A 13,995-nucleotide genomic window follows, 5' to 3' on the forward strand; every position below is an offset into this window, starting at 1 on the left:
ATCTATGTTGCTGCACGTATTAGTGATCTAATCTGTTTTATTGCTGGGAGGTATTTTATTACACAGGTGCAACAGTTTATTTAGCCATTCACCAACTGAATTTATTTGGGTTATTTCCAGATTTTAGCAATTATGAATAGATCAGTTATAAACATTTGCATGCAGGTTTTAGATGATATATGTTTTCATTTCACTTTGGTAAGTAAATGCCCAGGAGTGGAATTGCTGGGTTGTAAGATAAGTCTGTGTTTATAAGAACTGCCATTCTGTTTTCCAAAGTGCTGGTACCATTTTGCACTCCCATCAGAAATGCGTGAGAGTTCCAGCTGCTTTTATTGGCACTTGGTATTATCAGTTTTTGTTTTGTCTTCCGTGTTAGCCTTTCTAATGTAAAAGTATTGCATTATAGTTTTAATTTACATTTCTCTAATGATGAATGATGTTGAGCATCTTTTCATGAATTATTTATTTAACATCTGTATATTGTCTTTGGTGAAGTATCTATTCAAAAAATATTTTCCGTTTTGTTATTGGGTGTTTGTTTTCTCATTATTAAGCTTTGAAAGTTCTTTATATTCTGGATGCAAGTCTTTTTATCAGATATGTGTTTTGTGAATACTTTCTACTAATCTGTGGTTTGACTTTTTGTTTTAATCGTTTAAAAAAAAACAACAAAGTTTCCCACTCTGACTTTTCTAAGAAAATACCACTTTGGTATCTGAAGTAAGAAAATTCCATGGCCCATCTTTAGTTGCAGATCTGGGATTCCCCAAAAGCTCAGAACTTTCATTGAATCAGTTCTGGTTAAAGCCAATAGCCTGGCAGGCTCCGACGTTTTAGGAAGTTGTGCATACGTGCACCTGTAATCCCTCCCCCTGAGCTCTTCCTTCCCTGGGTAAAGATAACCTTCTCCTTTCAGCTCACTCCACTGGTGGTCAGAGCAACACAGCCCCTTGTCAAAGGCAGAGGGGCTCCTCTCCCAAAGTGCAATCCAGCTGAGAAGGAAGTGGCCAAAGGGGCTGAAGGGAAGACATCGAGGGGACTGGGAAGATGGGGAACTATCTATTGAGGGAATACAGGTGAGTCCAGAGGGAATAAGAGCAATGGAATGGGGCAACGCAGTGAGAAAGAGACAAAGAGGTCTGCTCTTTGGGGTGGATGTGGGAGTTGCGGAAGGATGCTGAAAGGTATTAAGCCCCTACTATGAGCCAGGCACTATGTTAATTCCTTATATGTTTTGCTTTCTTCCCTGCATGGCAATCAGCAGCTGGGAGAGAGCTGCTGCAGGGCAGAAGGACTTGATCAAAAGAGGTTTATACAATAGGTATATTCTAAGAAATAGAACAATTTTCTGAGGGCTTGGAGAGGCGCTGCTCTCCTGAGTTCTTCATGCTCCACGAAGAGCTCAAAGACACTCCACCTTTTTAGTCACTATTTTAAGACCAAAATAAAAAGTAAGAGGTCTAATCTCGTGTACAGTCACTGCGAGCAGGTAAGGAGAGGCATCTAAAATGGTAGAGAACTTGGTTTAACTTTTCTGAACGTGGGTTTCCTCATTTTAAATGGAGAAACAATACAATGCATATTTGTAGGGTTTTGTGTGTGATATGAGCTTAGCGCCTGCACATAATAGGGTTCAGTAGTTTGGAATGTATTCTCATTTTTTAGATGATCATCTCATTAACGTCAAAGCAATCCATGCAAAATCCTGGGTACCCCACAATAAAGGGAATCCCCAGGGACAAGATGAGGGTGGTTCTGGGGACTGAGAGCAGTCCGGGGGCTCTTTATATGATTATGTTTGGTGTCAGTTCATGCCCCTGGGAAGTGGTACCCAGGAAAAGGAGGTGATCTGAAATACCACCAACCGAAAGGAGATGGGGGATCCATAGAACATCTCATGCCCTTGACCCTCCCTGAGAATCAATGTCATCTGCAGCTTACCCTCTCTGGATCCTCACAGTATTTTGTTCATCCAATTACTCCAGCACTCTTTTTTTGTTTTGTTTTGTTTTGTATGCTGTATGGTGGGAGTTACAGTTCATTCTTTTCTCGTGTGACTAGCCCATTATTACAGCACCATTTGTTGAATTTGTTTTGTGGGGGTGGGGGAAGTCCATGGGCAAGAAATCCAACCCAGTTCTCCCACGTGGCACGCAAGAATTCTACCACTGAACTACCTTTGCCTCTCTTCTAGTACTCTTCCATCAGATTATAAATTCTCAAGTTTATGCCTAGATGTGAGCTTCTTAAATATAGGGATGGTTTCTTATTCAACTTCGAATCCCTAGTTCCTGGCACTTTTTCCTGGTACATACAAAGCACACAGTAAGTGTTAGATGTGTGATTGGAAACATGAAAGGGGAAAAAACTGTCTTTAGAAAAAATTAAGACAAAATGCAGATATGAGTGAGAAAGCGGTGAATAGGAATTGGTAGTTCACCTTCATATTTCCAAAGAGCCAGTTAATGTACCAGTAATATGAATGCTTCCGGTACGATAGATGTGTCCAAGTCCCTAGGATGAATACTCTCTTGGGAAAAAAAAATAAAGTGTTTTCCACAGAAATGACAAAATGGCAAAGCTGCTGAAAACAGCTTTGTGATTTGTGTTAACTCTTGGGTATTTTAGATGCTGGGATTGCCACATTGCTGAAAGGTGCTTCTGCCTTCCTTGGTGAGTGGAGAGTTGCTTTCAGGAGTTATTTCCCTAAGTCTGTGGTTTCAGTGTGGTATTTGCTGTGAGTTACCTGAAGAACTCCCCGTGAATTCCCTGCAGTCTGACCGCTGCTGAGGCATGTCACTTCTCCAGACACAATCACCTGAGAGTCAATCCAGGAAGCAGCCCCTTAAGACTGGTGGGAAACAGGAACAAGGGTCTCGACGGCGGCGTCCTCTCCTCAAACAGGAACGCCTCAGAAGCAAGGATGAAACTGGCTACTAATGTAGAAACCGATCCCTGCAACACACTGAAAATCCTACAGTCTCCTTTCTCTATCCCTTGCACAGAGGATTTATAGCTGGGACGGTCACATAATTTATCATCCAAATGAGGATGGATCCTTTGAGAGTGAAGGGGATGCTAAAAATAGTTAGTAGCCACTTAGTGATTGATAATGTCATTACCCAGTACCATCTGAGCAAATCGGAGTATCTGGTCACCTTTCCCCCAGATGAAATGTCTTCCATTATAGTGTGTTTCCCTTGAGGGTATAGAAGTAGTTAACGCTGAGCTCATGTGAGAGATGTTTGTTGGTTGTTTTCTTTGGGAGATCATAGATTGGGATTGGGAAAAAAAAACATGCTGGTTCCTTCATTCACATGATATATAAGAAATTGATGTTTTGTCAGAAAAAAAATTCTCCAAAAAATAGTTACCTATAACAACACCACAGTTCTCTATTTATAAATCAATTCCATGTCAGAACTTAGAAAAAGAAAAGAGAGAGGGAAAAGGAGAGAATGAAGATAGGAATGCAAATAAATTTATTTTTGGCCCCATCCTTCAATTTCCTTCTTTTCTATCCTCTTGTTTCTCTGTGTCAAACGAGATGATATAAAAGGGCTATTAATTTTAGCAAATGAAAATTGCTAAAAATAAGCTTTTATCAGTAGTGGAATTATTTTCTTTAAAGGTTTCTGAATATTGAAGCAACCAATTTATTTTCTTTTTCTTTTACAGGAAAAGAGTACATGTTTTTAAAGCAAGACAACATTCTCAAAAGGAAAGTAAGTCATTGATTTCCCATCATTTTCAATTTTGATAGACTTATATATCTAAACTGCCTGTACTTTCTGCCCCCAGGTCATTTAGGTCTACTTAGCACATTTTGCTGCAATTTGACCGATTGCATCCCTTTTTTTTTCTCCGCTAGACTGTGATTTCATTGGAGTAGGAATTGACTATTGATCTCCACATCCCTCAGCTAGTCCCTGAAATATGAGGGATGAAAAGTGGAAGGGTCTGGGCCCTTTAAGGAGCTGCAAGAAGTCAAAGGAGTTTGGTGGGAGTGGAAAGGCCCTATGGCATGGTTAAGGATTTGGGTCTTTGCTTGAAGACCTACAGGAAGTACTGAAATTCTTTAAACAAGGACAGGTATGATATTATCTGCATTAAGGAGATCGCCCAAGTTGCAATATGGAGAACAAATTGTAGCAGGGAATGGCAAGAGAAGATGCCTGAAGACAATTTAGGAGTCCAGTAGTCTCCAGTGGCAGAATAGTGCTACAGTAAGAAAGACAATTCTAGAAGGAGAGGATGGTGAATAGTTTCACGTGTAAGACAGAGAATAAGAAAGTATAGGCTTGAGGATAGGCCACTGCATGTCTTAGGAAGATGATGGTGTTTTGCCTTTGCCTTTCTGGGTTTAAGGAGGAGAGCTTAGTTCATTCACTTTTAATCTTCAAGCTGACCTTGTAAGGTGTGTAAATGAATAACATAGCCCTTCCACTCCTTGCCCCGTTTCACTTAGGGGAATTGTAGGTCCCAGGAAACCCCAAACTCCATTAGAGCAAATTACAGTAGAAATTAGATGGCCAATGTTGAAACCCCACAGATCCTTTTCTTGGTAGTGACTGATAAATCAGGGAAGTCCCGAGTGACCTTAGGAGCGTGCGGAGACATGGGAATCTGAGATGTCCTTAACAAAGGACTATAAACCCATATATAATGTGGTAGGCTGCAGGGACACACACGCCCCCATGTAGGCCAATAGCATGGGGCTTCCACCGGAGAGCACGTGTGTGCTTATCTAGCTGTTGTGTTTGCAAGGGGCTAGCAAGTGTGTCCATTTGCCTCTTTTCTTAGTGGCCAGGGCCAGTGGGTTTTAAGTAAATTGGATTTTGAAAAATCTGCCAGCAGGTACAAGAAAAGGAATGTTCAGCTTAGGAGTTTCCTCCTCTGTAAAGCTTTCCTTGGACACCAACTTTACACAACTACCATCCCCTCTTGTCTAAGTAGCAGTGACCTCTCTCCTTTCTGCCTTGTGGGTCTCTCACAGACCCTTGTCTGCTAGTCTGTGAGCCCCTTATGGACAGGATCTCTTTTGAGTCATCTTTGTGTCCCTAGTACTGGGCAGAGAATAGATATGCAATGAAGGAAAAAGGGAAGGAGGGAGGGACTAAGGAAGGGAAGGAAGGAGGAGCAAGTGATTTCTTATCCAAAGATCCATGTATATGTTTCCCTCTGCTCAGCCTCTCAGCCTCAGTACAGTTCTGGCTGTTTCTTCCTTATGTGGCCCTGCCATTCCCCAGAGATGTGCTTCATCCATGATGAAGGTAACTCTAGCTTTTCCTCAGCTCTCCCATTGCTGATATTCCAGTCCCCCTTCCTCACATCCCCACAAATCTCCCCAATGACCTGAAATTGTGCTTTTTTTTTCTTTCTCCAGATGAAGTAATGTCATCTGCTCCCATCCAGGTAATGAGCTTTTCTCTATGATGATGGTAGAAATGTAAATACCCCAGAAAGCAGGAGCAGCCAGCCTCCAAGACACCTTCTGATCTCAGTGTAGAAGAAAGACTGTCAAGTGTCTGTGCTTGAGACTCAGAGGCTATGTAAGGGGCTTGCTGGCCAAAGCAGCAGCCACCATCTTTGTACAACTTATTGAAAGGAACTAACATTTACTGGGCATTTTAATTATTCTAGGCACTGCACCGAGTGCTTTAGATGTAAGTGCCACAACACCATGTAAGATTGGTACTATTTCCTCCCCATTTTACAGATGAGAAAACTGCAAGGTTAAGTGCTTTTCCCAAGGCCAGACAGCTGAGAAGATGGCAGAGCCAGTATTTATAATTTTTTCACTCTAAAATCCATATACTTTTCCTTACACTTTGCTGCTTTGCTTTTATCTCTTGAGATTCCACCAAGGGAGTTAGACCTTCCCTTGGGTTATTTCACATTTTAATAAGGCAAATATCTCTAGAATGAATTGGTAATTAAGACGTCACCAGATAGTTTTCAAATTACTGTCCACAAGGCCCAGAGGCTTTAGGAATCATTCGGAGTGGTCAAGGGTCCCTCTGGAACATGAGGCAGAAAGGGCACGTTGGGTAAGCTGTGTGCTCTGGGCAGCATGAGAACTCTGGCTCCTGGGCTAGTGGTTGGGGTGGAAGCAGCCATTTAGGGAAAATGGCCAAGAAAAGGAGGGAGGCTAAGAAGGCCCTTCACGGATCAGTCCTGTGTTGAGATTAAAGAGTTAAGAGAATGGCAAGAGGCTGAGCCTTAATGGTCATCACTGTCCTTTGACTAGGAGGGAAATGCTGAGCAGACTTCCTCGGAGGAGCTGTGCTACACCTTCATCAATCACAGAGTCCTCGCGAGAAGGCCGTCAGGGAGTTATGCTGAGGGGTACTATGAGAATGTCCCCTGCCATCATAAGAGGCTCAAAGAGTCCTTGCAAGGAACCGAGACTGAGTATTCACTTGTCCGCGTGCCTCCCACCCCTAGGGCACCACCTTCCCAAGAAGATGCATATGAACTTCTCATGCCTGGCAGAACAGCCTCTCGCTCCCTTCAACAGCCATGTCTATTTACACCCTCTACTGAGACTCTTCGTACCCATTTATAATGAAATGGTTGGACCAACGTTTGTTTTACCCACCGCCAACCCAACTGCGAAGCAAATAAAATGGGGTGGGAGGGGGGAGGATTCTGATTGAAGCACACTTGGACATAGAGTCCTTCCAGCTTACCTGGCCTCACAACAGCCCCTTCCACCGAGGTCTCTGCTGAGCATGGTTTACGAACCACAGGGCTCCTCCCATCCTGTTCAGCATTCTGCATCCAAAGATCAATTTACTATCTTCAATACCACTATTAGAGATAGCAGCAACCATCTTTGGTTATAAATAGTTTATGAAATGGATTGCTTGACTCGGCAGCAGGAGGGCCTCCTTGATGCCCCACTGGCTTCTCTCTCCCAGTTCTTCTTATAAAATGTCCGCAAGATTGTGCTGTGCAATCACTAAGAAGCTTGACCCATAATGTTAAGTGTACCCAAGTAAGATTCCACTTCTTCCGGTGTGATCCTGGCTCTCCATGTGTCAGCTTCCAGCTCAGTCCCAAGATGCGAGCCTGTGGCCCTCCTCTCCCTCCGTGTTTCCAAGCAGTGACCTTTCATGTGACTATCCTTTGACTCGGACTTAGTGGCTTGGTTCATTATGTGGGTTGAATCAGGAGGTTTTTGTCATAGTTTTAATCTGTATGTTAGTTTTTATAACTTTACATTTCTTCTTAGAAATCTTAGTAAGAAAAAGCCTAGCATTAGAGAATGATAAATTAGAAGGACCTTTCGAGATCCTCCAATACCACCCTTCGTTTGGCTCAGAGTGTCATTTGCCCAATGTTACATGGCAAATTAGTGACAGAGCTTGAACTGAACTGAGATTTCCTCGCTTTCAATTCGGTACTCTTCTGGTGTATTACACATACGAACGTCTGCCAAATTATTCATTTATATGTTGAATAATATGTATAAAAAAATGAATAAAATGATCATGTAAGAAATATAGCACACACAGACACACCCCTTCTCCAGTGAGCACTCCTCTTCATATCCTGATTATTTATTTTCTCTTATCTTCCCTTCATGTTCCTAGAATTATGTCTATCCTTTAAGCCAGAGGTCAACAAACCATGGCCCACAGGTCAAATCTTGCCCACCACCTGTTTTCATAAATAAAATTTTATTGGAACAGCCACGCTCATTTGTTTACCTGTTGTCTGTGATTACTCAACCACACAAGAGTTGAGTACTTGTGACAGGGGCAGTAGGGCCTACAAAACCAAGAAATATTTACTATTTGGCCCTTTACAGAAAAAAGTTTGCAGGCCCCTGCCTAAATGATCATGCGCAAAGCTAAACTTAAAGAAATCAAAATTTGGGGAGTCGTCGATAGAAAATAAGATCTGGCACCAATAAAACAGTTGGGAAATAGTAAACCACAAATTAGATAAATCAGGTGAAAACAATTAATGAATTAGAATATTTCTATATTCATACCTCTGTTCTCAAATTCCTATTATATCTAATTCGAGACCACTGACCAGATTCATGGATGTTAAAATAGTAAAAGGTTTGTTGAGATAAGCAGTAGATGCATTACATGTTTAGCTGATGTTTTGTTCTCTTAGCTAAACAAAGCTAAATAACTTTAAAATATACCAAGCGCCTATAAGGATAACTTTAAAATATACCCAGTGCCTATAAGTATAAATACAGTGGTTCCATGTTGGATGTTCAACACAGGTTTGTTTAGACTTCAGCTAGTTGAGTCTTCGGCATAAGAGCCTATTACATCTTGGTATTTTGTCCTCTGCTAAATTCCTATTCTTGACAAATTCCTTAACATGGAACTGTAACTTTAACCCTAAGTTAAGATTCACTCATGTTCAAAAGGAGGTTGCAGCAGGGAATACTGTAGAAGACGTAACATGGTTTAGAGGAAAGATGGTGGACAATGGGGTCAGATAATCAATTATTCAAATCCAGGGTCTGTTTTTTCCTCACTCTGTATATATTACTTGGAGGCTCAACTTTCTCATCCATAAATGGAGGGATTATATCTAAAGTATGTAAATCATCTATCACACATGACACATAAATAATATCAAAGAGTATGAGAAACAAAAAGGTTTTATGATGCATGGAAAAAAACAGGTGCTGATGCATCTGGTGATCTGCTCTACAAAAGTAGTAAGCAGATATTTTGGGCAGTGCACTGCTGGGGTCGCGCAGCCATGCTTTCCAATGAAGCAGAAACATGGTATCACTGGTGTTTTATGCCAAACACATTCATATTGGATCACTGTGGAAATCGGTTGATTTCACTATTCTTCGCACCATGAGTCATACTTTTCTAGGCCCTATCCTACAAAAGGATTACCTGGTCTCAAACAGCATATGCATTTTAACTGGGTATAAATGCTTCCCCAAAGAAGCTTGCTCTTAAAGTGAAATTTAGAGGTATTATGAAAGGAAATTATTTTTGAATAAGAGAGCCACTTGGGAGAGTTTCAAAATACCTATGTCTGTATAGAATATTGACTCTGTTTTCCAAAGATTTCAGGATTTCTGAAAACCGTTATCTTTCCAGAAGATGCACGTATGTATAAACACCCATGTAATTTGGATACAATTTCAAGGAATTGGGGATGTCACCTCTCAGTTTAAGAATCTCTGTTCTTAATGAAGAAACTGAGGCCAAGTATTTCAATTACTCTCTCAACTCACAAACGTAAGCAGGAAACCCCACTACCATGTCGGTGTTGAATCTACATAGCCAGAATTCACAGAAGGCAGTTTCAATTTATGCCGCAACAGCAGCCTCTGTGGTTTCCGTTTTACGTTCATAACAGCATTTATAAATAATCCCATATGCTGTGAATAAATTCTAATTTAGAACAGATGAAGGCAACAGGAAGAGGGCAAGCATGGGTCAGGAAAAGCAACCATAGACTAGAAATAAGTTCAAACATCGACTGTTTGGGGGCCAACGTGGGTGACAGATGCTTCAACTATGCTCACAGAGGCAGGGGAGAATGACAGAAGGGTCTCTGGGATTCTGCAGGACCCTCCAGAGAAAAGACTTTTCTTTTCTTACCTTTTCCTGACCTTTTCTAAGCTCACTTCTTTAGTTCAGAAAGCCACTTGGTTTAAGTGTACCTCAGTTCTGCCAACTATTAAATTGGTCAGTGGAGAATGCAAGACACTTCCAGTTTCCTACAGAGGGCTCTTAGCAAGGCATGTTGTAGAGCTGAGAGTGGTCATTATCATCAGAGTCTTCTAGAATCTGGTGATCAGTCCTCACAAATCATCCCCGCCCCCATCCACTTGTGCTCCTTGGGGATTCCCAGAAGTTGCCCTGGGTTGCCTGCCAGGGCCAGAGGCAGGTTGTTATACACGGATATCCAGCAGCTAGGGCATTGCCATCTACAAATTACAGGGCTTTAGGCTGACCCCTTTACATCTCCAGACCTTGGCTTCCCAACCATAAGATGAGAGGCTGTCATCTGACACGAAACGTCTATGATCTCTAACCATTAAGGAAAGATTAAAGGATGTCTGTGAGGAAGCTGCCAGCAATGCAGTATTATCATGGAAGAATTTATTTTAAAGCAATGAAACAGAAATGAGAGCAGAGAAAGGAGAACTTAAGAGATTTCTCCTGTTTTTCTTAGCATTGATCAGATCAGACTCTGAGTAGGACAGAGGTTCATATCCAGAGTCCCCCCAGAAGGAAAAGTAGAGACCCTGCACTGCATGCAAAGAAGACACAAAGGTAAAAAGGAAGGCTGACCTGATTAGCCACGTCCCACTGGTGCTTCAGGGTTCAGCTTGACGTCTACCTCCCGCAATTAGTGAAATTCACTACAATTGAACTACACTGACCACTCCCTCCCTGACCACCCTACAATTTGGCTTCATTTATTTATTTACTTATTTGTATTTTATTTTTTTGCATGGGCAGGCACCAGGAATCGAAAAGTTGCTTTTTTTCCCAATACTTGGGCAGGCACTGAGAACCGAACCCAGGTCTCTGGCTTGGCAGGTGAGAATTCTGCCCCTGAGTCACCATCACACCGCTCCTAGACTTGATTTTTTTTTTGGGGGGTGGGGTGCATGGCCCGGGAATCGAACCTGGGTCTCCCGCATGCAAGGCGAGCATTCTACCACATTTATTTTTAATACTGGGTATTTTTTGCCTGTTCTGTTTCATCTGTTGAAGGTCCTCACAGATAACAAAACTCATTCCCTGATAAAACTAGCAAGTCCTTCCTTATTACTGTTATACTCTTCTTTGATATCCCCTGCAGTCTTCAACAAAACACAACTTAAAAAAAATCTATAGAAGGCAGTGTAACAATGTGGTTCAGGGGCAGGATTTCCACCTGCCATGCTGGAGACTTGGGTTTGATTCCCGGTGCCCGCCCATGCAAAGAAAAAAAAAAAACTATAGAAGTAAATTGCAAAGGAAAGAAGAATTGAATTTGTACATAGAATTTTTGTTGGGAGGAAGATCTGCTAATTTACTTGTATCCATTCTATTCATACCTGAGGGATTGCTGGAAAAGAGGTACAGTCACAGATGTAAGTTGAAACCTCACTACGCACCAGGCATCATGCTTGTCATCAAAATGTGTGATAGCCAATAAACTTATCCAGTAACAGAACAGTGTATGTGCAAATCCCATGTTGCCACACTCCCCAAAACCATTAGACACAAAGGTCGGTTCTTTCTGATCATAAGGGCAGAAAAGACAAAACTATGGTACATCCTCTGGTAACCTGCAACATGGTCAAAAGCCAAGAACCTCCTCTTGGTGCTTTCCAGGGGATAAAGGAACAACAAAACCAAACTCTGTCCCCAGACATGAACAGACCCTCTCCCAACCCCAGATCCTTCCTAACAACATAGCCCTGCCAGAGAGGGCCTCAGAGGAAGTGGAGAGGATGGAAGGCCCCGCCCTGCTCTCCCTGGAACAGGGAGGAGAACCAGACCCTGTCCAGCTCCACCAGATTGACTCAGAAGAGAAGGCTGCCCTCTGCGAAAGGAGAAGATCGCTTCCAACGCCATTCCCTGTGAGAAGCGCCAGCCCAACGCGCGGTCTGGAGAGTCCGTGCCTAGCAAGCACACGTGACGGTGACAGTGCATCCATGGAAATCATTTATTGCAAATGTCTTAAAGTCAGTCTCTTAATTATCTTCTAGAAAATACAAACACAAGGCAGTTCACATTCGACATGTAAAAAATAAAGAGGAAGGGGGGAAGTTCATCAGTTTCACTAGTTTAAGGAACTATCCTTAAAAATAGACACTGGCTTACAACAAATGTATTTTCTACTTAAATAAGAAAGAAGATTCACATTGTCTAGTCCTATATGTGATAAAGGGCTCAGGTCAAATCTGGCCTGAGATAGACACACTGACCCACAGACAGCTGTCCCCTGACTTCCACCCATGGCTAATTAAACTGAGATATTCAGTCCAGTGATCTCATTAAATGACCGCAAAACTCTTTCTCCTGGAAAATTACCAGCAAAGCAATTTCCCCCACAAAACCAGGACTGTGTTTCCATTGTGACAGGCCATTCTATAGCTATACATAATCAATACAGTCACTGAAACTCCCTTCACTCCAAAGTGATCTGGCATTAAACTTCCAACACGTCATTTCAAAACCAGAATGCTTCTTCCTGCTTCACAACGGCTGTAATAAGATACACAACCGACACCTGAAGGCATTGGGTCCTACAGGTTGGCTGTTAATGCTGGACAATAAAAAGCCAATGCGTAATAGCCACAACAGATGTCAAGTGTCTTAGTGGTTCTCTGATGGAAGCTTATGAAAATATAAATGGGCAGACAATCCGAAATGATAGCAATATCTAAAATGCACACGGACCCATGTTTCCCAAACAGGTATTCAAGAGAGACAGGAACCATGTGAAGCTGACACATAATAAACTCCTATCTCTGTGGCTACACTTATAAACATATAGTTCTATAACACAGTAACATAAACTGAGGTGCCTGAGGCTGGTTTGCTAGGAAATAAAGTGACAGGCTATGGAAGGAGACAGAAAACTAAGCTGCTTAGGTTTTGTGAAGTGCCCCTCCTCTTCTTCACATTATTGCTTAGAGGTAGATCAAATGTAATGGAGTGGGGGGATGAGAGTGAGCAAATGGCTCAGTTCTCCCTCTCCTAGCTGGCTGCTGGATCTCCTGTTCCAGGGGACTTACATTAGCCCTGTTGCCTTCTCCACCAGCACAGGTTAGCGGTGGCGCCCCATGCAGAGCAGAGCAGCGTCCTTTCACCAAAGGGAAAGTGGCCACAAGTGGGTGGAGGTATCTGCTGCTTTAGAGCAGCAGGGACCTCACACTGGACAGTCCACCCACCCAGTCCACCCCCGGTCCCATCTGGCTTCCTGTTTCGTGCTTTTTCAAGACACAACCCAGCTAGGACAGCCGGGGATGGCTTGCTGGGCAGGGAGCCAGGTTGTGTGACAGTGCAGATAGGACAACGGCCAATCTCCGCCACTGCAGTTCCTGCCAGGTACTTCTGTGGCAATTCACGGAATCGTTTCTGTAACATGGAATGCATTTTCCTCATCTCCAAGACTCGGTGGAGGGCTGCTGTCAGCCATAGGCAGGGCTTCATTCTATAAAGAAAATGCAGACAAGTAAAAGTCACAAATTTTTTAAAACATTCTGACAAAGCCTTTACGTTAGTTAAATTGGGATGCTTGTAAATTCGAAACAGAGGGAGTGACGCAACTCTAAATATTTTTCAAAAGGCAAATAAAGGGCGGGCCATGGTGGTTCAGCAGGCAGAGTTCTCACCTGCCATGCCAGAGACCTGGGTTTGATTCCCAGGGCCTGCCCAAGAAAAATAAAGGCAAATAAGATATATCGTTTGTCCTTTGTTTGGGTGTAATTCATGATAAATGGCAAATATTTCAACATGGCGTTTTTGATGCCAGGGGCATTTTAGTTTTCCATCTTTTTTTTCATAATCTAACCACAAAAATGCCTCTAAATCTTCAGTTTTTAAAAATTTTCCCAAGAATGTTTAACTAGAGTGACCTTAACCATGTGGAAATGAACAGAGGTGTGGCAGTAGCACATTATTGTGAGAATAATTAACATCGTTAGATGGTGTGTGAATGTGGTGGAAAGGGGAAGTTTAGGAAAGTTGGAGGTTAAAACTGGGAATGTATAACAGTGAATCTTGTGGTGGACAATAACTGTGACTAACTATAAATAATAAAAAGTTCTTTCTGTGGTGTATCATATAATAGACTACAGAGCTGCAAGAAGGAATGAAACTGTGAGGTATGAAACTAACTGAATGAACTTTGAAGACAGTATGTTGATTGAAATATCAGAAATAAAAAGACAAATATTATCATGCCTCACTCATATGAACTAACTATAACATATAAACTCGAAGAACTGAAGTCGAGAGCATGGGTTATCAGGCTGTGGGCCTA

At 42.2% G+C, this 13,995-nt stretch overlaps 2 protein-coding genes across 5 annotated transcripts in view; one reads left to right on the forward strand and one right to left on the reverse strand.

The window, feature by feature from the left end:
- The first annotated feature begins 607 nt into the window (after nucleotides 1-607).
- Nucleotides 608-7,701, forward strand: GCSAM (germinal center associated signaling and motility). 2 transcript variants are annotated; one of them, XM_077118419.1, is made up of 5 exons: nucleotides 608-1,079; nucleotides 2,632-2,676; nucleotides 3,682-3,728; nucleotides 5,390-5,418; nucleotides 6,254-7,701. In XM_077118419.1, the coding sequence occupies exons 1-5, from the start codon at nucleotides 1,051-1,053 to the stop codon at nucleotides 6,569-6,571; spliced, it is 468 nt and encodes a 155-aa protein (XP_076974534.1). In that variant the 5' UTR covers nucleotides 608-1,050; the 3' UTR covers nucleotides 6,572-7,701. The 2 variants fall into 2 exon arrangements, with proteins under 2 accessions (XP_076974534.1, XP_076974535.1); XM_077118420.1 differs by lacking the exon at nucleotides 2,632-2,676 and having other exon boundaries at nucleotides 610-1,079.
- C10H3orf52 (chromosome 10 C3orf52 homolog) overlaps nucleotides 2,176-13,995 on the reverse strand; it is a 45,970-nt gene continuing 34,150 nt past the window's right edge. For 2 of the 3 annotated variants that reach the window (XM_077118416.1, XM_077118418.1), the window contains exon 5: nucleotides 2,176-13,164. In XM_077118416.1, the coding sequence (XP_076974531.1) occupies nucleotides 12,747-13,164 (418 nt within the window). In that variant the 3' untranslated portion in view covers nucleotides 2,176-12,746. The remainder of the gene's footprint in view (nucleotides 13,165-13,995) is intronic. The other variant, XM_077118417.1, reaches the window with a different exon arrangement.

The sequence above is a fragment of the Tamandua tetradactyla genome, chromosome 10, assembly GCF_023851605.1.
Source record: "Tamandua tetradactyla isolate mTamTet1 chromosome 10, mTamTet1.pri, whole genome shotgun sequence".
Classification (NCBI taxonomy): Eukaryota; Metazoa; Chordata; class Mammalia; order Pilosa; family Myrmecophagidae; genus Tamandua; species Tamandua tetradactyla.

Bases quoted from the DNA above. Each gene is read 5' to 3' on its own strand.
- GCSAM (XM_077118419.1), top strand. From the start codon at position 1,051: ATGGGGAACTATCTATTGAGGGAATACAG. The intron at 2,677-3,681 runs GTGAGTGGAGAG...TTTCTTTTACAG, and splicing joins AGGTGCTTCTGCCTTCCTTG to GAAAAGAGTACATGTTTTTA. The intron at 3,729-5,389 runs GTAAGTCATTGA...TTCTTTCTCCAG, and splicing joins ACAACATTCTCAAAAGGAAA to ATGAAGTAATGTCATCTGCT.